Source organism: Nomia melanderi, chromosome 6, assembly GCF_051020985.1.
Source record: "Nomia melanderi isolate GNS246 chromosome 6, iyNomMela1, whole genome shotgun sequence".
Classification (NCBI taxonomy): Eukaryota; Metazoa; Arthropoda; class Insecta; order Hymenoptera; family Halictidae; genus Nomia; species Nomia melanderi.
In genome coordinates this window covers 2,642,329-2,666,395 of record NC_135004.1, presented here as the reverse complement: position 1 = coordinate 2,666,395, position 24,067 = coordinate 2,642,329, and the positions used below count along the sequence as shown (strand labels likewise).

The 24,067-nt window shown below is 46.5% G+C and overlaps 1 protein-coding gene across 1 annotated transcript; it reads left to right on the top strand.

The window, feature by feature from the left end:
• Positions 1 to 206: 206 nt before the first annotated feature.
• mav (TGF-beta domain-containing family member maverick) lies at positions 207 to 24,067 on the top strand. The gene is made up of 4 exons (XM_076368243.1): positions 207 to 2,128; positions 14,936 to 15,056; positions 21,148 to 23,430; positions 23,508 to 24,067. The coding sequence occupies exons 1-3, from the start codon at positions 1,247 to 1,249 to the stop codon at positions 21,957 to 21,959; spliced, it is 1,815 nt and encodes a 604-aa protein (XP_076224358.1). The 5' UTR covers positions 207 to 1,246; the 3' UTR covers positions 21,960 to 23,430; positions 23,508 to 24,067.

Genomic DNA, 24,067 nt, shown 5'->3' with positions numbered 1-24,067 from the left:
CGAAACTTCGTGCCGACTTTCACGGGTAATTCCTGCTCCGTGACGATACGATAGTCAGATATCGGGACCGATTGATATTCGTGAGGACGTATTGAACTTAATCCCGAGTAGTAGTAGTAGTAGAAGTAGTAGTAGTAGGGGAGTAGTCAGCACGGGATATATACGCGAGCGCGCGTTGCCACGGTATTCGACAGTCGACGCGCGGCACTCGAACGGAACGGGTCGTCCATTCGTCCCGTAACCGTCCCGTCGCAGACCGTTCCTCGCGTCCGTTCGCGTACGCCAAAAACCTCTCTCGCCGACCGGAGATCACGTGGAAACGGAGGCGCCGGCCACCGAGGAAAAGTCGTGTGGACGCGACAGAAGCGCGTGCAGGATCCCCGGCGATACGTGGGTCCTCGATCGGTTCGCGTTTTAAGATGACCGCCTCGGCACCGTCTCCCCCGTGTTCCTCTCGCTCCTCACTTGCCTCGTGGTCCACGCCGTCGTCGTCGTCGCCGACGTTGCCGTCGTGCCGCCCGAAATCGCAGTTACCCTCCCGCAGAAAGAAGAAACCGAACCGGTGGACGACCGACCCAGGCTACCCCCTTCGCGTTCGCGGGAGGATCTGAATCCTCGGCGAGAACTTGAAGAAGAAGACGAAGAAGAAGAAAAAGAAGAAGAAAAAGAAGAAGAAACAGAAGAAGAGGAATCTTTGGGACAATTTATAGTTTCCGGAAAGTATTGTGAATTGAGCGTACAGTTAACCATCTTGTTAGTAAGTGCGAGTGCGAGTGTACCCGTCGCCGACAAGACGCGGTCTGGTACTTTTAGGGTGCGTTTAGGTTACCACTTCTCAACGGAACAGTTATTCTTATCTAATGACATCGTTAATACTGCACCGTCTGCACAGTTGAACGATAACAACAGTGCCCGCGCCAGTTTGAAAGCTAGGTGCAGCTAGGGGCTGCATCAGAAGCGCGAACCGTGAAACGTGAGCGCAGGTGGAGAACCCAAATAAACGGAGTAGCAAAGGAATTCCAGCCTTCGCGAGTCGTAGAAGGTAGCAGAGGAGAAGGCGGGGGAAAGGGAAAGAGGGACATACGCGCAGCACCGTGAACGAGGGAAAAGGGAGCGGTCGAAGGGAGGCGGGAAGGTGGAATAGAGGAATCTTAGGGGATCGTGTGCGGGCCGAGCGTGCGAGGTGGTGCTCCCCGGACGGAGACATCGCGGCGGGTCGGCCGCGAACTTGCATCACGAGCCGGCTATGGGAAAGCTGGCAACGACTGGTGGACGCGTGACCCGTGATAACGAGGAACAGGAGGCATCGGTGTGCTGGTGCGGGCCAAGCGGCGCCAGTTCCGGCCGCGCATTCGTCGCGGTCCCCATACGCGGGATCGCTCCCGGCCGCGGCGGCGTCGTTCCGAGAACCGTCGAACTGACCGCGCCACCACCGGAACCGGATCAAGGAGAACGCGTTCGCGAGTGCGCCACGCCGTCGTCGCATCCGGACGATCCTCGGCTTACGTCTGTCAACTGTGAACATGCCGATCTCGGGAACACCGATGTCAGAGATCGAAGGTTAGCTTCAAGGTTCTCTAAAGGTGATCGTTTCGGGCTACCGACGACCCAACGACCTAGACCAATTGATCCCTGTTTCCTCGATCGCGAAGAGACTCTAGTTTCTATCGAGACGGTAGCGAGCGACCTGCCTTTTGCTGTTGCCCACGTGACCGGAGACGCGGACTGGCCAGCGTGTAACTCGGTTTTCGGTCGATCGGTCGACGCTTCGCGTTCTTCGGGATTCAAAGACAGTATCGAAGGTTCACCGGTGGCTGATAGGCACCGCAGAACGTCCCAGAGGAGTCGGTCGAGCACCGTTCTCCTGGCGGCGATGGCGATCCTCGCGATCTGCTGCTCGCCCGTGGCGGGCGTGCCGATGCCGGGCCCGCTGTCGCGAACCGGTCCCCGACACGACCTCGCCGACTCGACCGGTCTCGAGGACGTCTACGAGGACGCGTTCGAGGACGTTTTCCGAGAAGAGGACCGGCCGACGACGGGCACCGTCCTCGACGAGACCGAGCTGGATATCATACGGCGCAGCATCGCGAGGGGACTCGGTTTGGAGAGGATACCGGACCCTTCTAAGGTGAGTTTTCCTTCATCGCCTAGTTACTGGGGTCCTCGAACGACGAAGGAGTTTTTCAATGGGAAAATTCTTGTAAACCTAGTCAAACATTCTTGTCTTGTTTATCTGCTCAATTAATTACGCATTGCCTCGGTAGACATGAGAAACCAGTTTTATCAGTTACCAGCTATCTGTGTCTTTCACGCGTGGATATTCGATGCAAGATTGATTGTAGCTTAGACGAGAGAAAGAAAATATCTAATCGACTGAGGAATGCGTGTTTTTCATGATCATCTACGATGAAAACTTTGATAGGCTCGTAGACGAATGGTCAGAATTTATGATTTATTCGTTTGTTTGCTGGTTCGGTTACACTGTGTCACTAACTGTATCACTGACTAATTATTAACCCCTTGCGATATGGTTTTTATCACAACTGTTCTGGACAGAGATATCTTGAGATATCTCCTGTCGAGAATTCATTAGAAGAAAAAAATAATTTCACGCTCATTCTACGCCTACGTTTACTCACAGGCAGTAGAATTAATAATAAAAAAAATGATGCTCAATTTGGACTGGACAGAATTAAGGTGACAGTTGTACTCGTTCAATTCCGTTCGCAACCTGCGTCGCGAGTCTGACACGATATTGTAGGGCAAGGGGTTAACAACGCGAAAGAAACAACCGCCCGATGACAGGGAGCAGCCGCGAACAGGGACGTTAACTCTGGCCGCGTGGCTCCGCGCGGGCAGCACGCGTTTCGTTGACGAGATCGTCGAACGAACCGAAGCGCACGGTATCCTCGTATTTCGTGTTAGCCGGAGGATAGCGCTACCAACGGGCACGGCTCGCGTTGGCAAAAAGTCCGGACCCCGTTAAAAGGAACGTGCACGGCGAAGGCGAAAAATGCGAGAGGGAGGGGACTAATGGCAAGAGCGACAAGGAGGAAAAGAAACGGAAAGTGCGGGAGAGAGGTGGAGAAAGATAAAGGGAGACAGGGAGGGGAATTGGAAAGGAGCGGAGAAAAGAAAGAGAAAGGCGGAGTGGTACTCGACGATAGACAGACAACGAGGCGGAGGAGAGAAAGGGGACCTCGGTGATGCGGCGAAAAGGTTGCCGGCGCCGGCGAGGAAGGCGATGATGACGGCTCGGGGCGAGGTGACGAAGCGGCAGCGGGATGAAAGGAACGAAAAGAAAGAAAGCTTGGGGAGAGAAAGGAAGCAAAGGTAGAAAGGAGAGAAAGGAAGATGGAAGGGAAGAAGAGGAAAATAGAAAAGGCGGAAAGAAAGATGGGAACAGAAGAGAGGAGAATAGAAAGATAGAAATAACAGAAAGAAAGGAAGATAGAAAGATAGAGATGAAGAAAAAGGGGATAGAAAGATGGAAAAGAAGGAAAAGAAAAGAAAGAAAAAAAGGTACCGCTTCGAGCACGTTCACCGTTCGCCAACACCGACGACAGCTTCCCTCGGTCGCGTTTCTCTCGAGGCGAACGCGCTCGCCTTAGGTCGGGGACAGGATGACGCGACGGACGGTTCCCGCGGCGAGTTAATTAAAAAGGGAAATCGTCACCGGGTAAATAACACTCTGTCGTCATCCGCACGGCATTCCGTGGGACGAATGGAATCCGCCCGTCCGGCGGGTTCGAAGAAAGGTCCACCTGCTGCGAATTTGCACGCTCGAGTCTCGCCAACTGGTTCGACTTGTATATTTTGTTGAGATATGGTATTGGTATGACTGAAGAATGATTCCATCGGTTACCAGTTGTTGATAGTCGATCGACGATCGTAGGGCTTTCGCTGGAAGAGCTGAATAGACAATACCTCGAACGAATGCAGGGATCGTTAAATTAATACATTATCTTTTCCCTTTGTAACTTCCATTCTCGACATTGGAATTTCACTTGCACAACTGTAAAACACCTTCCCCGCACGGTAGAACCTAAGAAGGTTTCATTCTACTCGAAAGAAACAAACAAAACCGTCCCGATTTCTACAACCTATTTTTCCATGTACCTTCGCATTTTTCCCAATCGATCTTTCGGTTTCAGGGCACCCAGTGGATGAAATATCAGCTTTCCCCATAATACCGGTGCCTAGATATACACGTCGGTGCGTGTAGACGCGGGTGTACGATCGCGCGCGTTCGAGCGGAGCTCATCACCGGCAACAGGTGCTGTCCGTGTCCGCGAAAGCCAAGAAACAGGACTCACCACCGTCGGCAATGGCGCGGGGGTAGGGAAAGGTGGACGGTCTCGGCGCGTCGCAAAGGGACGTCAAAGGAGTTAAGGGGGTCGCGGACGTCCGCGAGTCGGCGTCCGTAAACAGCCGGCGAGACGAAGACGGGGAACGTGGGTGGTCCGTCCGCGTTTTGCCCCACTTTCGCTAACGCATGCACGAGCACGTGCGCCCCGTTCCTTCTGCTATGCAAAACCGGCTGTCCACGTGCGTGCGCGAACGCCCACGACTGCTAGACTCTTCTCGCTTCGCTTCGCTACGCAATCCGCCCCCCCCCCTCTCTCTCTCTCTTTATTTCTTTCTCTCTCTCCCTCTGTTCCTCTTGGACACGTCTCCTTGGCTAGCGTGCCGGTAAACCGCGCCGAGATACTCGATACGAGGATTAACGACTGCATCGAATCGAACCAACCTCTCGACCAGATCGACTAGTTCCTTTCGCGGGTCTAAGTACTCTGTGTTGCTCGGGAGATGAGCATGGGAAGGAATGCAGGTGTGATTGGTCAGTTTTATACTACTTTGCTGTTCGGCGATAGGGCGGCACGTATTCAATCGAAACAATAAATAAAACAGGAGAGATTCCGATTGATCCTGTACGGTTCCGGGATCTTCCACTCAGTAATGCAAAGTATCGTTATTGGCCAATTGCACTTGAATGGAATGCGAGTGTAAATGGTCGAAATGAAAGAGGTGACAATTCTCCTTGCATACATTTTCGATAGTAATTGTGCTATTATGTGTACAATTGGATACAGTTATATGGAAATTAATCTCTTAATTGTTTGTGACACATGTGGACGATGAGTTTATGAAGAAAAATGTTGAATCTTACTAATTTCTCTAAATTCGAGACGAACGTTTGGATCTTCTATGGAAACGACAAGCTTATGTTGCTAGGAATTACATGACAACAATTTCTTGTTCATAAGCAAGTGGAGACAAAATTAATACTTGATTTGAAGTTTGGAGATGACACTGTTTACTGAGAAAAAATAGTTCAACAGTGAAGGGGTTAATCGATACCCTAAACAGAACACCCAGCGTTGAGTGTCTCGAAGCAGACACCTAGAGACTTGTGCTCTGGGTTTCAGTGTTCTTTTGGTTCTGGAGGGATGGTGGTGTCTGCTGTGATTAGCTGTTCGCGCATGACGAGGTTGACATGTTCCAGACCCTTTTCAATCCTGGACACAGCACTGAGCTCGGTAATCCTAACTGTAATCGAGGTGTCAGTCCATCAGTTGGCTGGCTTGATTGCAGACGATCTATCGTTAACTAGCCATCTACCCTCATTATCTCCTCTGTTCATAAGGAGCACATGAAAGATTTTCTATGGCTTCATAATACTTCATTAGGGGGCACGTGTCAAGGCGTCACCGTCTTTCGCGTTTGGTTGCTTTCAGCCGTCAAGCGGCATTACTCAATTAACGAGCAGCCTGTTGAACAGATTAATGAATTAGAAACACAGAATCTATCAATTTCAGCAAGCTTACCAGGAGGATAACAGAATGTATCCTTAAGAGAAAATTATTAAAATCTTCGTGATTCTCAAGAGAAAACGAAACTCTCTATGCAACCCCTGTTTTTCAACGTTAGAACGACCAGGTGAACCAAAGTGACCGATTCCTAATTTCTGTTTTTACAATTATTGAAAAAGTAACCGATGCTTCTCTAAGAAATTACCAAATAAAATATTTCAGCAATGCGCAGACTAAGTTGAACATGATTCGAAATTCCGATAGGGAAACTCTTACAGTTTCCATAAGAAAATAAATAAAATCAATTCGACTGCTTGATAGCTCCAACGTTAAGCCGATCTCCCAGCTACAGTCACGATTCACGAAACGAATGTTAACGGCAAGAACCGGCCGACCCGATCATTCAGAATCTATTATCGTTCCGCGAACAGTCGAACAAAACCGGAACAAAACCCAATCCGATCTATATTCGGAGCCTTACGCGGAACACGCCTGTTGTCCGGAAATTCCCAGCCGATCGGTGAAATCGGAATTTGGATCGTGATGCCGGTACCAACGATTCGGTCGATGACGATAGCCGCGTAGACCGGACTGTCGGTCCCGTTCCGGATCTCCGAGAAGTCGTGTGAGAACGGACGAACAACGAGTAAGAGAGAAAGAGAGAGAGCGAGCGCGTGCGCGGCGGGGGCGGGAACACCTGTTGTCGCTGGCTAGCATTGCCGTCAGCGTCGCCGTAACGGCCGTTGCCGCGATAACGAAAGTCGATTCCCTCGCCGTCCTCCAAACTCGAGGACGTCGTCGCCGGGAAACGTGAGAACGCGACGATTCAGCGAGACTGGAACGTCGACTGCTGCCTCTAACGACGAAGGGAGGTCGTCACGGTGCCAGCGACACCCAAGTCGTCTTTCCCGCTAGCCGAAGCCTCCTCCGTTTCTTTGTCTGCACATTTATGCTAAATGCACGCGAACTGTTTGTCACAGCTACGATTCTTTTAATGTAACAGAGGAACGAAGTTCTTCTGTTTTATAGGAAGAAAGATAAGAGAACTTCACGTCTCGCGCCTATTTAGCCTAAAGATCTTACACGATGAGGGTTGGCTACGGACATGTATCTTTTCCTTTTTAGCGGTGGTTCTCTGGTCCTTTCCCGAATGGTGGAATTATTAGTTTCAATAATGTAAGAAATCTGATGTGCTGAAATTATTGTTTTAATCATTTTTAATTGTATGGAGGTTGAAATATGAAAGATGTTCTTGATGATAAACGGCTGTGCCATTTTGAAGCTTGTCCAAGATATATTTTCTTTCTTGTGGATATAGGAATGTTGTTTATAAAAGGTTGAATTATGTTTCTCCCGAGTAAAAAAGTAATTCGCTGTTCGAGTCAAGGATCCATGTTTCCACAGGTGTCGAATCATATGGTTGTTGACCTGTTTGCCACGGATGTCATGTGTACAAACGTCATCCGTGTTTATTTTTATCTCCGGTTGGCGTCTAGTTTTCTTGTTTCTTTACTCGGCGCTCCTCTGCCCGGAGATTAAGTTGTATTATAACATCCGTAGGAATGTAAATTAAATTATAATCATGTTCCTCGCGAAACGAACGCGTTTATAGCTCGTAAAGATTTTCAAGAACGAACGAGACATGGGCTTACGCGGTGTCTCGTTTCTCCTTTCTTCCGCCATCTTAAAAAGCTACTGCAACGATCAATACGCGGGGATAAAATTCTATTTTATTGTTGCCTCGGTTTCGCGATTTCTGACAACGATCTTAAATAACAAGATAATAAAAGGTGAATCCGTACGGGGAGAGTTATTCCGAGCGGCTTAGTTGATCCTTCAAAGGGAACTTCGGTGGAATTGCGGTACTTAAACCTGCCTTATCGATCCCCGCAACATTATTTGCGCACGCAGGTCGAAACTCGCACATATACCTCACATTATAGGGCCGGTCCCGTTAAGTAAAAAATGAATAAAGCAGAAGAACTCAGGATTTTTCTGTTCGACGTTTGGCGGCCGATGAGTCACGGATTTACGCGCGACGCGGAGTCTGCCGGAGGTTGTTTCTCGGTCTCGAGTTTACCTTAGCGCAGCTAAGCGACCGGCAAATCCGAAAAATATTTATCCTGGCCCGAGGCTTTGAACTTTTCCTTAAAAAATTCGATCGAAGTTGGTCGACTTTGAGATCGGGGTAGGTCCGGAAATGGAGCGCGACGGAAGATATATCAGAGGGTGTACGGTAGTCTTTGAGACGCTAGCATGTACTGAAAAGTATTTTCTACTCTTCAACGTCCATTCTATTGAAATTTAGTGAAATTATAGGTTACAGGTTTTTAATGACGCATGAAATTATTAGGTTTATCTACTCGATCATTTACAAGATATAATTAATTGGAATTCCGTACCCTTGAAGTTCACCGCGAAAGTGCTCGCAGCGGCGAAGTGAGACAGTTAAACAACTTACGGCGCCAGAGGTCTGGAGTTCGAGTCCCGTTCACTCGGATCGCATTTTTTATTCGCTCGACAATTTTATTGCAGTTGCGAAGTACAGGATGTGAGAGTATAATTCCAGACAAAACCGTTAACGTCGAAGTAGGGCCATTGAGGTCCTTCGCTCATTAGATTCCTTGGACTGATACGTGGCAAGTATTTTGAAGCGTTGCGTCACGGATCTCGGGGATCCACCATTTTCGGCCGGATGTTGTCGAGATCGAAAGTCGAGTATCGAGCCACCTAAGAGCGTCCAAAGGCTAGCTAGGATGTTGTCGCCGGGTCCAAGTGTTCGGCGAAAAAGAAATCTTGAGGCAGTCGATCGTAATTGGTTAAAATCGACGATTACGCGAGGCCGGTTGAGTTTCAGTGAACAACAACACGATATTACTAGATTGATATTGGAATTGGAATGAACCCTTTTGGGAGCGAATACTGTTATTTTGACGAGATCAAACTTTGATATTTGCATAAACGATTTAATTATTCAAATAGCAAGGGATCAGTGTATAGCTTTCCCTTCTAGTATTTAACCATTCGATATACAATTTAACTTCATCCCCAGGTTTCGACTATTTTAAAGAATCCTTGTTTGCGAAGGGTTAAATTGGATTTGAGAGGCCTCGATAATAGTGGTAGAAAACGAGGCGAGGAACTTTCCTCGCGAAAGGAGTCCGTTATTGCTCGAGTTTCGATTGATCCCGAGAAGTCGGGATTCGCCACTGCTAATGACTGGTGAGAGAAAGCGGAGTAGGAAGAGGAACGATGAAAATTCGTTCGCGAGGGGTCGGCGACCCGTCGCGATTGGATTAACCGAGAAATTGCTTTCGAAAGCGCGTTCAAAGGGCAAACGCACCGCGTTCACGCGCACCCGCCGCCGAGGCGAAGGTTACGCGAAGAATGCGACCTGACTCGCCGCAGTACCTATGTAGACGGGTTGCGAAAGATCTTTCTTCGTGGCGGTAGCGTGGGAGGCGAGGGAGCGTGGCTTGGTTGCGCGATGCTTCACCTTCAAGGACATCCGCATTCACGGGAACGTCACCCGCCCCGAGTACTAAAGAAGCTGTTAACTATCTAGATGCTTCGAGTATTCGGGTACTCAAGCAGATCGGGTGAAATCGAAGATCTGTAATAGCATTGTTGCATTCTTTCAGTACTACGAATCTTCAGCTACTAGGTCAAAGACACAGGAACAGTTTACGGGTAAATGTCACAGCTTCTCTTATCCTTCTTTCTTTGAGATAGAAGACCTGTTCCTCTGTTGCTCCAAAACATTTGTCTTCAAACTATCGTTTTTAGCGGAAGAGTCTTATTCTAGTTCCGCGACAGACTTAGAGTCTCAATTGATAACTTGGAATCTTGAGAATCTTGGAAAATGGTAACATTTTTTCGTCAACACTCGTCTGTGCTGAGTTACATCATAGGAAATCAAGTACTTAGCAAAGTATTCAGCAAAGAGGTTTATTATCTGATTAGGAGTTTATAGCTATACTCGGGCAATAACGCGAATAGCGTATCTGGCTACGAAAGGCAGCTGGATACTTTGAATTATCCGGTTGTTTTTCGAGTATTCGGCCACCCTACGGGCTGATTAAGCAACAGTCCCGCTCGGTACCGGTTTGAGAACCGAAACTTCACTGAAATCCTTCTGGAAGATCGAAGAGCGCAAGAGGCTCTCGGTGAACGCGCGTGTTTCGACTCCGGTGGTCTGTGTCGGCTCGCCGCGAGTCTGGATCGTTTTCACCGAGGAGGATCCGAGCGAGAACTTCCTCGCCATCTCTCTCTTGTTCTCTCCCTCTGCCCCTTTGAATGCTACTTTCGCGAACTATAATCCCGACGGAAACGCGAACATCGCGAATTTATTTTCGCGCGCGGCAGGTTACGAGCAGAGCTGCGCTTTCTCAACCCGGAAACGGGACAGGATTAAAACGGTCTTCCGAGTTCGACGAAACGGAACCGCGACCCGGTCTCGATTTCGTTCGGCTCAACTGTTACGCGTGCCCCGCGGCGAAAATATCTCCGGTTCTCTTGGTCGCCGTGGTCAGCCGTTGATGATTATGATACAATGAACTCAGCGTAAAATTAGTCTCTTGGGAACAGACATCGTCGATGAGGCTGGATCTAAGAACTTTGGACTTCGAGATCGGGCAATTAGCCTTCGAACTGAAAATTCTGGTAAATGAAGCTTCGAATTGTGACATTTCTCGTCACTAGTTCTGTTTATCAATATCTTTACCTTATTTCTTGAGCTATGAGGAAGATCCTTTGCCTCTATTCTACTAGAATTGTTCCACGCTGTATGTTAACCATCAAGTGAACCAAATGGCCAATGAAGCTAATACAGAAACAAAATTATATAAAGGATATCGGAAAAACCAATGGGATACCAATCACCGAGAAACCATAGGTCAAAAGCAAAGTGAAATCATCAGCTGGGAAGAACCCAAGGAACCATAGGTCAAAAGCACAGTGAAGTTACCACTCGAGGATCACCCAAGAAACTCAGTGGATCTCTTGCAACAATTAACCCCTTGCCCTACAATATCGTGTCGAGCTCGTGGCGAAGATTTCAAACGTGGCGTGATTTCTTCAAGTCCTAACTAAATATTATTCTCCTGTTATCAATTAGAGTGTAATACTGTAAAGTAAACGTAGACACAGAATGGGCTTGGAATTTTTTTCTAACGAATTACTGGCGATGAAGTAGTTCTGCCGAGCGCAAGAAATAATCACACTGGAACGGGTTAAAAGAGCGTTGCGGTCGGAAGATCGGCGATCGCCACTGATTGCCAGTCGACCTATGCAGCTACCGACCTTTCGGTCGCGTCGAGTCGGTCATTGAGAAGTCAACTGGACGCGGAGTTCCGCGTCGACGTCTGAAGTCGAAGCCGCGCGTTCGAATCGATTTATGCGTCGCTGGACGTCTCTGTCCGCGGACGGATGCACCGTATTTATGCGCCTGGAACCGGCAGGAAGAAAAAAAGAAACGGACACGCCGCAGGGACGGCGTCTCGACGAGCCGGAACTCGCTTGGACCAGCTAACTGTCTTTAAAGTGTACGACTAGTTAAGGGATTCCGCTCGCGACGATTGCGGAGGCGTGCACGCGTGCATCCACATTTCGGACTGCATCCCGCTGATGTGTACTTTAAGGTAACGATGTAATGAGACGGTGGATGCAACCGGGCGGCCGTAAACGCTGGCCCGCCTTGTCCATTTGCCACTTTAACACTAAACACATACACCAACACTAAAGCTACCAGACCTGATTTTTTCTTTTACAATCATTGAAAAGATACAAACGTTTCTCAGAGAAATGACTGAATAACCTGATTTGGTAATGCACGAACTGAAATATGAGCCAATGAAAATCTCGATAGATATACTCTTATAATACAGAGATTATAAGGAATATCTTATATCTAGAAACATATAAGGAAGTTAGTGTGACCGCTCAGCATAGATTGATCCTTTTCACTAGAAAGATTTTTAATAGAAATACTCTATGTTTTCTGGTGAGATACAAACGATTTTCTTTTTAGTATGACTAAGGCGAACGCGTACGTGAATTAAGAAACGAAGCTGTTTTATTTAAGTATTTCATATATTCAGGCATTATGCAGATATTATGTAGAAGAGTTTATGGTTTTGCTGTATCCAATCGAGTGATTGAGAGTCGCCTCTCGAGTGCGGAAGGTTAATATAGTAAACACTGAAAAATGATACATCTTTATTTAATACGAATGGTATAGATTGATGGAATATCAAAATTGTTTGTGAAATAAACGTGAAAAAGAAGGACTACTGAGAAAGAATGTTGAATACGACGAGTTGACTGAAAATTTTATACAAACTGGTGAAAAAACAAAAGTTGTAAGTACAGATGCATTATATTTTAATTTGCTTTTTCCTTCCATGCTAAACTGAATGTTTATAATACGTAAAGCCAGCGTTAATCTTGAATTTATGTGCGATAATTGTGGACAAGTAGACCAATTACGGGCTCCGGTGCAAAGAAACGTATAAACAGGCTCACCTATTGATTGCAATGAGTAGTTTTGCCCGCGAGTAGTCAGTGAACTACCTCCGCGTAATCGTTGCTTACATCTCGCTCTATCATTACATACCTTCAACTTAGATTCTCGCGTGTGCTCGCGTATCGTCTAGTGTCCCAGTTCCTTTCGTTCGTGTCTCTTCCAACGGACCGATCTTTCCACGGCTATTTCAGTGGTCTCGATTCGTCCACTCGCGATTCCGCGAATTAATCTTTTCTACTTCGTGTTACGGCATTCTTGTACTTTAACTTTGGTATCTGGGTTTCGTAGTTTACATAAAGTTGTGGGTACTTCAAATAACACGTAATTATTATCACGTGCTCAAGTAACAATTTTGAAGTTACATATTCTTTTAATTAAAATATTATGAGTATGGCAGTACCTGCTCCATCACAGTACTAAACAGAACAGCCATCGCGCAAGCTGATCCAAAAGAATCGGAATTTGCAGAAGCATCCGCTGTCTACTTATCTACACCGAGCGGCGACAATCTGGCGCAACAACAATTTTTTGTCGGGCAACCGATAAAAGTTCGGTCGCGCAACACCGTTGGTGATCATCTAATGCAGGGTTCGTCAAACTGTGGGTCACGGAATAATTGAAATAAATCGAATTGAAAAAAATACAATGAAACTATGTAGCATTGGCCAACGGTGATTAACACTAGATTTAGGGAATTCGTCAATTCGTTGGATTCTAAATTTTATAAACATTATGTGGTGAAAGATTAAGTCGACTTTGATTACTGTTACGCATATCCTAATTCTCTGTCTTTAAGAACTAAGCTCTGTTTCTTTAAGCTCTAATTCCCCAGATCTGCATAATGAACCCTTATTGTTCTAGTACAATAAACGCCCGTAAAACCACGATTAAAACCATTATTGAAAGCAATAAAACATTAAGTTGTTCCATAAGTTTTCTCCGGCAAATGTCTCAAAGAAGAGGAAGCATTACAGAGCTTCATTACAAGTCTCTTAATAACTTAGAATAAAGCATGAAATATCGTGTATCCATTATGTACTAACAAAACGAAAGAAACTTTTAGGGTTTCTTAATAAGTTCATCTAAAGTCTCCGTCTTCATTCCACGAAGAGGTTTGACGGGTTTTAGTGTTCACCGAGAAAAAGGAACGAAACGCAGCTGGGTAATTACCCTAATGTGTCAGCAGCCAAGTCTAGGCCAGGTTCGACGCTTATCTCGGGCGCGAGCGTGCGAAACACTCGGGCGTAACGAACCGGCCAGACCCGTGGGCGAGTTAATTTTACGAAAGCGTGTCTAGTGCGTCTGGACTTTCTCACTCTCGCGGAAACTGCCGGGTGCTCCGGGACGCTTAAGAAGAGGAGGCAGCCGGGGCCGTCGAGTGGCAGCGCGGCTCGAAAATCGCGAGGATGCTCGAGAATAAAGCGCAAGGGAGGTCGATCCGCCGGATAAAACGGCGGAACAATGAAAAGCAGCCGCGCTGGACGAACGAGACGAATAGACGACGGCGAAAGGTGAACCGGATGTCAGGGGATGAAGAGGGAATGGCGAAAAGGGAGGAAAAATGGCGACGCCGGAGAGAAGGAACGCGCTGCGTCGAGCGGCGGCGTTTCAGTTACTGAAATCGGTGTCGCGGGATTGGGAAAATTAGATGATTCTCAGAATTAATTAATAATTTCGCAGAACGATTTTCGCGGTTGTAGTTGGTGTACCCTAAGAAGGGACTTTGAGCAATTATGTGGAAAATGAGCGTGAAATTGCGATGCAGTTGTGTTTGAAAGTTGAAGATCACCTGTTTGATGAAGAGGACACGTTCAGGCTTTTTTATATTTGGAGCTTTTATATATTTTAAGTTGATACGTGCTGTTATTGATAAATTCAATATTCTTATGGATATTTATTTATCATTATTGCTTGACATATTACCTTTTAACAATGTGTTTGCTAAATGGAATGTTTTCTATAATGTTTATTTTAATCAAAAATGAAATGTTTTCTGTAATGTTTGTTCTAATTCTAACTGAAACGTTTGCTCCAATTGATTTTTTTGGAAATTCAAGCAACGATGAATAACTTTTTTCTGTATTTTCTTATCAACGGGCGAGAAATTCCTCTCTCGGTTCTTTTAGCGTTAAATCTCTCCGAACACGAGCGAGAGGCTCGTTTCCTACTGTTTTTTATAGCCCTGGCCGCGAGCGACTTATCAATTTCCTTTTAATCTTCGCAGTGCTATATTTAGCTGCGGAGTTGGGCAAAATGTGATCTGATTACATCGGGTCGGGGGAAAGTAATTTCGATCTTCGATCGAACCGGGATAAGACTCTATTTGTAGTTAATTGCAAACTAAAAAAGTCGCAGAACAGTGTAATAAACTTAGAGAAAACAATGGATATTACGTAACTAATGAAATCGAACCGTAACACCACGATAAATTCACTTACTCGCGCCACAGGTAATAAAACAGCGATAACGAGGTATCGAAACGTAACTGTCCATGTGATTAGAAGTTACATTTACGAGCGACCAACACGTTAACGTTGATAAAACTTTCGAATTTGTTTCGTTTGATATTAGATTTTGAAATGCGAACGTTTCGTTCCAGGCAAACGTGAGCCAAGCCGAGTACGAGAGAGCGCACAGAGAGTACCTGAAGAAAGTTCACCTGTCCTCCAACGAGGAAACTTCGAAAAGCAGGAAAAGTCTGCACGTGTTCCACGCCACAGGTAAAGGAAAATAAACTGGCTTTGGTCGCGTGTTTACACGATTTCGCTACTTCCTCCCTGGCCCTCTCCCTCTCCTTCCCACCTTTTCTTCTCTCTATCGAGACGTTATTCTTAAGAGGGAACGAACGATCCTCAGAAACTCGTAATTTCGTGGCCGGCTTTCTGAAAAAACATACACGCGCGTCCGCTATAATTACTGGCCGCGTAAACAGCCATGTTTCCGTCGGCTCGCCGACGAATCCGACCATTCCGATTCAAAGAACGCTGCTGGTTTCGCCACGTGTGTCCATCGCGTGTCTTGTTAACAAGAGAACGGCACCTTTTTCAATTAAAACTTGGAACAAATTGTAGAACCTCATACGTACAAGCAGAATCCCGAATATTAGCTGGTCATTTTTCACTGTCCTTATAACGAACAACGAACGTTGCAATAAATGATTTAGCAGGTCTTCCTCTATAATGTTGAAAGATCTAAAATTCCCCGTCAATTGTAGAACGTTCACACTTAGTAGGCATTTAGAAAGCATCCAAAAAACCGCGTGAGTCACTGTATCTTAAGGTACCCGCCAACTCTTACACGCCGTGACACATCATTCGCTCCGGAATGAAACATTTGCATTCATAATAAAATGCATCAACGAAACAAATTTAGACCTACGAAGAATGAGACCAGCGGAATTGAGGACTACGACAAACTGTCAGTTCACGCGGCTATTTTTCGTCCCGCTTCATTTTCATCCTCTGAAAACGTCGCCTCTACTTTGTATTACCGTCACAGGTACGTCGAGTCTTCGCGTCTGCCTGTTCCCTTTTCGTTCAACTTCGCAGTCCACGCGCACGCGAAAAGGGAGACGTACGGGAAGAAGTTGCACGCGTGAAACTAGTTGGTCGAGTGGCTCTTTGGGAGCCCGAATCCTCGAGCGGAGCGGCGCGGCGCGACGCGGCACGTTTCGCGCGCGTAGACGGGTATTAAAAGAAAGGGCCCAGGTATACGTGACATTTGACTGCGTGGAAAGGGCAGAAGTGACTTCAAGCACCCTCGAACCAGCTCCTAACGGCTCTGCCCTCGGATCTCCTCTCTTTCCACGTCGCCAATTACGAGCGGCGCGTTTTGCATACGATTATACGCGCAGAGAAACGTCGCGATGCGACATTCAGCAACTTAATATGACATCCTCCCGACAACACGCATTTAAGACACTTTGTTCCATTAACACTGGGTTTATATAACCTTTCAGTTCGATAGATTCCAAATTTAAAATTTCCCAAGCATTTAGAAATCATATTTACTACTTTTCAGCAGTTGTAAAATTACCGAACAAGTAGTTCCAAAAAATCAAATTCCACTTTACTTTCCCATAACTTGCAATAAGTTTGAACTTCTGATTTTCTAATTTCTTCACAGAAATTACTATTTTCCAACAATTTCTTTGAAATTTGATTAATCGGCTCACATTATCGTTGAGTTCAATAACATTGTCATGCCTTTCACCGCGTGCTAGGCTTCTAAAACTCAACTTCCGCTCATTTTTCCGCAATTGAACTGCGATAAATTCGTGAACATCCGTGGCCTCTTCGCAAATCAGCCTCCATATTCAACGCATCCAAAGAAGCCTACGCCAACGAGCAAAAAGCTTTCGATTTCATCTCACGAAATACCCGCAGGATTCGCAAGCGAACCGCTTTCTTTAGAAGGAAAAACATGTCCTGGCGAACGCGTGGTCGTCGCGGCTCGGTTCGCCTCCATTTGCTCGTCCTGATCCTGGCCACGTCTTCTACATCCGCGGCGTGGCGCGACCGCGTTATTATGAAATAGAAATTCCGACCGCGATGGAATGCTGAACGACGAGTTCCCGAACGCAATAAGAACGAATCGGCGAGGAAGCGGTTCGATTTCCTTTTGCATGGTGCTCCTGGTACCCCGTCGCGTTTCTTCCCCGGGATTCCTGCTCGGTGCCCGGCGGTAATCGGTGCGCGGTCGCGTGCCGATTCCGTGGAAACCGGCGCCGAAAATACCGCGGGATTCCTTTCGAGAAAATAATGATCCCGCGCGCGGCACTATTCCTGGCCACGCTGCCGCGCAAGGTAATCTATAATTGGTGGCCGTGGCGCGAATAAACGGTCCGTCCGAGTAATATCGCCGCTCGGATTCCCGTACGGTGACGAATTTCGCGTCGAACGTTTACGCCGAATCGGTCGGAATGCCAGGAATTCTCGGCGGGTTTCGCGCGAAGTTATTTTGCGATTGAGTTGTTCGCTGGTCGATCGCCAAACGCGAATCGCTGCCTTTTTCGATTCAAGTTTCGGCGCGGCGGTCGGATCGCGTGGGACAGGGATCAGCGGAACGACGATCGTCGCGGGATCCTATTCTGGGGTCGCCTCCGTAACCGTGAATCCGCGTAACCCGGTGCCCGGGGAAACAAACGATCGCATCGCGATGAGAACGGAATGCAGATTGATTTAGATGCTCCGGTTTTATGGACCGCGCGTTCTTGGCTCCCGCAGGAACTCCGCGCCCGATGATTTGCGAGATAGCCGGCCCGGTGCGCACACAAGATTCTCGATTCGGTAGCCGACCGTTTAACGGCCGTTTTCTCGCCGATTGAACGGTACGACATTGCGCGAGTAATGTAAATACGTTATGCGCGATCTAAGAACAAAGGATCAGTCTAATCGGGGTACTTGAATTCTTGTAAATTAGTCTCGCGGATATTTATAATTCGTGGATATTCTTAAATCGCTACCCTCGGTGGAAAGTTGTTGATACTAGATCTTTAGAACTAGAATGCTATAAAGAATATTTTCTAAATTTTTACGTTGATGTTAATTGACGCAATTACACGATTACAACTACAATCGTCTGTTTTCGGGCCTCCAATATCCAAGATCCAAGTGAACGAATATCGATGCTTCCAGGGACGATGGAACGAACGGTACAATAAATGTCCGTGACACCTAGTGTTAATGTCCCAGCAGAAAGTAAGACGAACGGCGGTTCGTCGCGTTCACTCTTGCTCGTAAGCGTTAATCCGAGACACCCGGTGACCGAGAAATAAGGGATCCTCTCCGCTCCGTTTCTTATCTCGTCCTCCGAAAAAAGACGGTGAAGCGGCGTAAAAAACCGATTCGCCGAGTGGGACACGCGTAGAGCGTATTCATCGGAGGATTTGGAAAACTATTTTCTACCGGGCCCTCGGGCCGTGGCTCTCGAGCCGCGGAGATAACGTTCGGGTGAGGACCGTTAGGATATCACGGTCGGCGGACGAGGATCGAGATAACTTTCTCGCCGGGACTCTTGTTGTATTTTTACATTTCCGACAGAGATTTATCCCGCACGACGAAACCTGTAACGCCGGCGTTGCGTTACACGATGTTTTACGACCGGTACCAACCGGGTCAGCGACACCCGACGCGACGCTAATCCGTCGGTGTCGTCTTACGTGGACGCCACGCCGTTGTTCACCAAACTGGCCGAGGAAAGGGAAAATAAAGGGCGCGAGAAACGGAGGGCGGTCCTCTTCGCGGATCGCCGATGTTGTTTCAATGGAGATGGCCTCGTTTAGGCCACGCTCCCACGCGAGCTACGCGACAATAATCATTCGGGACGTCTTTGCCAGTAACTATCGGACTGATAACAATGTGTGTCATTCCGCGATGATACAATCCGCTCTTCCGACGTTACGCTTTTCGCATGTTTTCGGGTCATTTTGAAGCGTAATTCCTAGATTCGCTGGCTGAACGCTAGTGACAATTCAGGTACGTTCGGGATGTAGAGTTCAACTTCCTATCCCCTATCACTTAGCATTGATCATTCTACTTTCACTAAGTTCCTTGAAAATCTGAACAACTTTGCCTTCAATTATCAAACTTTAAGCTTCAACTGTAGAATATCCGACACTTTACAAACATATCATACATTACATGAATAATACCAAAAAATCAGATGCAAATCTTCCAGCTTCGATCTTCTAGTGAACACAGGCTAGATGTAGCTCGTACATCTCATTCCTTTGAATATCACGACACATCTTCTATCGACAAGCTACCGTTCAATCGAATGTAACAAAACATTCCAATACGGTTGTGAAACGATCCATCGACTCGCTGCGTTGTTTTGGCTCGAGAATCCAGATCGGCTGGCTCCGCGCGCGGGAACACGGCATAATTCGAAGTTAAACAGTTCGTTTCTTTTTCGCGCGCGCCACGCCGCAAATAATGTTGCAAAGGAGATATATCGCGGTCGTAAATAGCCGCTTACGTGCGGCTCGCGCATCACTTTCCTAGAACCATCCTGGAATGCGCCGGCTCGTTTCCGTGACGGACTACCTGTCCGTGGGCCCCTGACGCAAAAGCGTGCGTGCGAAAATCCCCGCGCAACGGGCCACGCTGTGACGCGCGAGTACGTTTATTAACGAATTACCCCGGTGTTTGATAATTCCTCTAATTGGCCGATGTAAATGGAACGGACGGGACTGGTCGTTGTCGGCGACGGCCGGCCTCTACCGGATACGCGGCCCGCTCGGCGCGGCGATCGTACACACCCGTGAAACAGAACCGATGCGATGAAAAACGCGCCGGAGAAACGTCGTCGTCGTCGTCGCCGTCGACATCGTCGATGGCAACAAACTCGCTACGCCCGTGGCGACACGTAGTCGGCGATCTGTGCGACGGAAAAAAAATCGCGATCGACACAGTCATTGGGCCCGGGTCAATAGCCCTTCGGTGTCACTGACTACTTACCATTATAATTAGACCGCGCGGGCTTTTTTGCGAGTACGCGTCCCCTTCGAATCATTTTTTATGAACGTGGACGGAAAATAAATTTCGAAGCCTGTAGAATTCGAATTGTGATTAGATCGTAATTAATACAGTCATCAAGGAGAGTCAGTGACCTTTCACGTCACTGCCTACGGTTATAATTGGGCTGAGGATACGGGCGATTTTTGTGGAATTGATGTTGATCTATGGAAATTGATGTTTGAGAGAGAATATTTTGGTGAACGATGTGTTATCACGTTTCGGGGGAAATTAACCGTTTCGTTGTGATTAACGCATGGATTGTTGAACGAAATGTCTGTGATTTGTGTTTGACCTTGATTCGAACGTGCTAGATTGTTTTTTCATGTAAACGTTTAGCGTGTTATTCTTGTACAACGATAATAATTATAATGATGATAATTTAGTCATTATGCCACCTGTTTGAAATTTGCAATAAATTCGTAAGTGTGGTTGCGCAGACATCAAGACACCATAGGATTGGACCGAGCCGCGATTATTACTTATTTACTACTAATTCATTACCGGCTTTTACATCGCCATAAATTCAATCGTACGCAATCGTTTCTCTTATATTGATTTAACGTCCCCTCGTAAAATTTTAAATGGTCGTGCCAATTGCTCGTACTCACTCAACTTCACCGATTTTAATTACGTCCCCGGGACATTAAGACGAATGTCTAGGTTGGAGACATCTATGTAGATCCAAGATATTAACGATTAATTTACAGAAAAAAATACCGAGCGACATTCGATTTCTTGGACAGATAGGCAAACATTTTATTAAACGAAAACTGGTTTCGAATGGTGCATCAAGCGTTGCAGGCGTTTGCATTGATAATAGAGGCGCCTCGAGAGCGACAGAGTCACACCTTCTCAACAGAACCTTATGTTCTCTACAAACCAATCGATACGTTTTTATATCCTCCATAAAAGATATTTTAACGTCAGCATTGTATTCAAATCCACATACTTGATTCAACGGCATGCCAAATAAGCGCCAATCTTGACATTACAAACACCCTGCACATAACATCAAACCTTATAAAAAATTCGAAAACCCATAAATTCCTAAAAGTCCACAGCCTGCCATTCGATTCCTCCAATTAATCTTAATTTCTCAGCTCACAGTTTCCCATTTCCTTTTCCATCGGTTCATTCATCAAAAACTCGTTTCAACGATAACAATCAACAATAATACCTAGTAGTCTACAATAAGCCCAGTGACAGCGATAAATCGTAAGACAGAAGCCGAGAGAGGATTCAAGGTTCCGTTTACGTAATCCCATGCTCACTAGAATCGTGTTCGTTACAGCGCATCCTGGAAATGGATCGACTCGGATCCACAGGCCGGACGACAGAGAGGGACAACATCGTCACCGGCTGTTCTTTCCCGTGGAAATTCCTGAGACAGAAGGGAACGCGTCGGTGGATCACGCGACGCTGCGACTGTTGCTGCACGGTCATTACAGCGGGCGATCCGACGTGGATGTTCAGCTCTACCAGAGAGCACACGGGTCGAGGAGGCTGATCGTGCGAAAGAGGATCGCTGTCGAAGATCCGCGGGATACCAGATGGCTGGAGCTAGACGCGACCATGGCGGTGTCCTCGTGGTTGGAGGCTGGCCACGAGAATCTCGGCCTGGAGCTAGAGTTTTTATTGGAGGACAAGCCAGTGCGACGCACCTTCTCGTCGCCTGTCCTCAACGTGTTCACGGAAGCTTCCTTGGAAACAGGCGGCAGGTCCAAGCGATCCACGCCGGAGGAGCTGATGTCCTTGCACAAAGGCCGCAGGACCAAGTGCAAAGGTGAGAGCAAGAAGTGCTGCAGACACGAGCTGACCGTGATGTTCAAAGACCTGAAGGGTTTCGACTTCATCGTCTACCCGAAAACTTTCGACGCCGGCTACTGCAAGGGTCGATGCCCGCCCAGGTACAACCCGGCCCATCATCACGCTCTGCTGCAGAGCCTCTTGTGGAAAGAGGACAAGAAGAAGGTGCCCAAACCGTGTTGCGCGCCCAGCAAACTCGATCAGTTGATGATCGTCTACTTCGACGAGAACAACGCCACCCAGCTCAAAGTCTCTTACTGGAAGAACATCCAGGTGCTCGAGTGTGCCTGCTCCTGAAGAACTCGTATGATCCTCGTGCTGGTTCGAGCGGAAGTTAGCGTTAGAGCGCGCGTGCCTGGCGCTCGTGGGGTGACAGGGGTTGAATACGGTTTTTGATGGTTGAAATGGACCTAAGGATCGAAATGATGTTAGAACGGTTAAAAGTGGAGGTGATTGTAGTCTGCGTTGGTTTTTTGTTTGCCAGGTCATGTGCTGAGTCCGCATCTTTGAAATTTTGTCCGGGTTGCGTCTGGATGAACATCGTTAACGTAAAATTCAAAGTTTCCTGTGTAATTGTAGTTTTAAAGTGTATGATAGTTACGAGCAAAAAGCAAACGGTTGCATAAGAAAATTCGTATGGAGTACGTACGTAGGGTTTTCCCAGAGTCATAAACGCGATGACTTGGTTTACAATGAATTCTGTATCACTTCTGAAAATATAATACTGGGAAAATTCGTTACGTCATTCGGATTTTAAACGCATTATTGTTTCGTGAATTACTCGTTATTCAGAAAATCTTTCGGTTAGTACTTACTGCATCATTTTGGTTCTTTGCAACTGTTTCATAGAGAGTCTTTATACAACCGTTAACCGTTTCAACCCCAGGATACAGCGGACAGAAATGTTTACGAAGGAACGAAAATCCACCAAAGAATCGTCCGAATAGCGTTCGGTGGTGCCGCTTCGTGGTCGTTCCTCGCAGTGTAGCAATCGCTTTTTTCCTTGTCACGTTCTAATCATTCCATGCAAGTTATCGAGTTATTCGAAAGTACACCTCAATATAATAATACATTAAGGTATAATCTATTTCTCGAAAGAAATCTCAAACCATCTTTCACTTTAAGTATGCAAATAGCATCAACGTGAAGTGATCGTATTTAAATGAACAGGTATTATGGTCATGATAGCCTTTTCTTCCAGAAACAGACTATAAACCTAATAAATTTAATGACTTTCACGGGTCTCTCTAAAGTGAGCGTTACTTTTTGTAGATACAAATATTCCAAATTATTTTCAATGGTCTGCAGTACTCGTTCCTAACAAGGCATGAATTTTCGAAGTAGAGTTTCACATGCTTTGGTACCACGTTGAGATGAGAAGTTGGCTAGTGCAAGGAATGCGGGTCTGATTGGTTATTGGGCACGCGTATTTTCGTTATTGGCCGAAGCGGTAATGTCAACGAATCGGATCATGTAACAGATGCAATCAGGCGAAGCGAGGGGAATACCTCTCTGTCCCTGTGCCGTTCCACTAACCAACTTCCCATCCGTGAACAGTACTTGTATTTTGCTTCAGCTTTCTACTAGTGTTGCTTAAATATGTATCTGATGTCTTCTCGCTCACGAGCAAGTACCCCTCAGTTGTAGCTCTTGGATAGTTGAACTCACTTTGCCAGTGCCTATGAGACCTGTTCAAGTTAACAAAAAAAAGTAAAAGGGTACCTAGTATCTAGGGCCTGCGCATATCATAATACGAGCTTATTATTTGGTAAATTACAGCTTTTAACATTAAAACTATCAGACAAGTCAAAATGACTCATTCCTAATTTCTTTTTGCGATTATAGAAAAGATAACACCCTACTAAAGAAATTGATTTCGTAATACACGACCTGATTTATAAATTAATAGAAATCTCAACATACGCAGACTTGGAGTTTCCATAGAAAAATTTCAAAAAATTAATTTGACTGCTCGGTGGTTCTTAGTATTAAGTCACTGTAGTCGTCCCACCGACTATAAAACGCTATCATTGCATGGACGAGGAAGTTTCCTGTATCGATGAACGGCTACGAACTGGATACCAGGCATCATCGAAAGCCCAGACCCCATAATCGTGGGTCTTAAATTGACTGTGATACTAAGATATCTGCTTGACATTATTACTCATAAATAATCGTATTTCGTATCGTTAAATGGTTTTTTTTTTTAAATTACCCTTGTATATACGCGACCTTAGTTAAGCGAATCTTCATGCGTTCCGGGGAAAGAACTTCCCGGATCTACCGACAAAAGCCGCGGCGAGATTCTTGTTAGGAAGAAAAAAAAACGGAAAAAGAAGCCGATAACGTCTGTTACAGCACGCGCGGCGTAGCTAGTTACCGACCCGATCGTGCTCGGCAAGCTT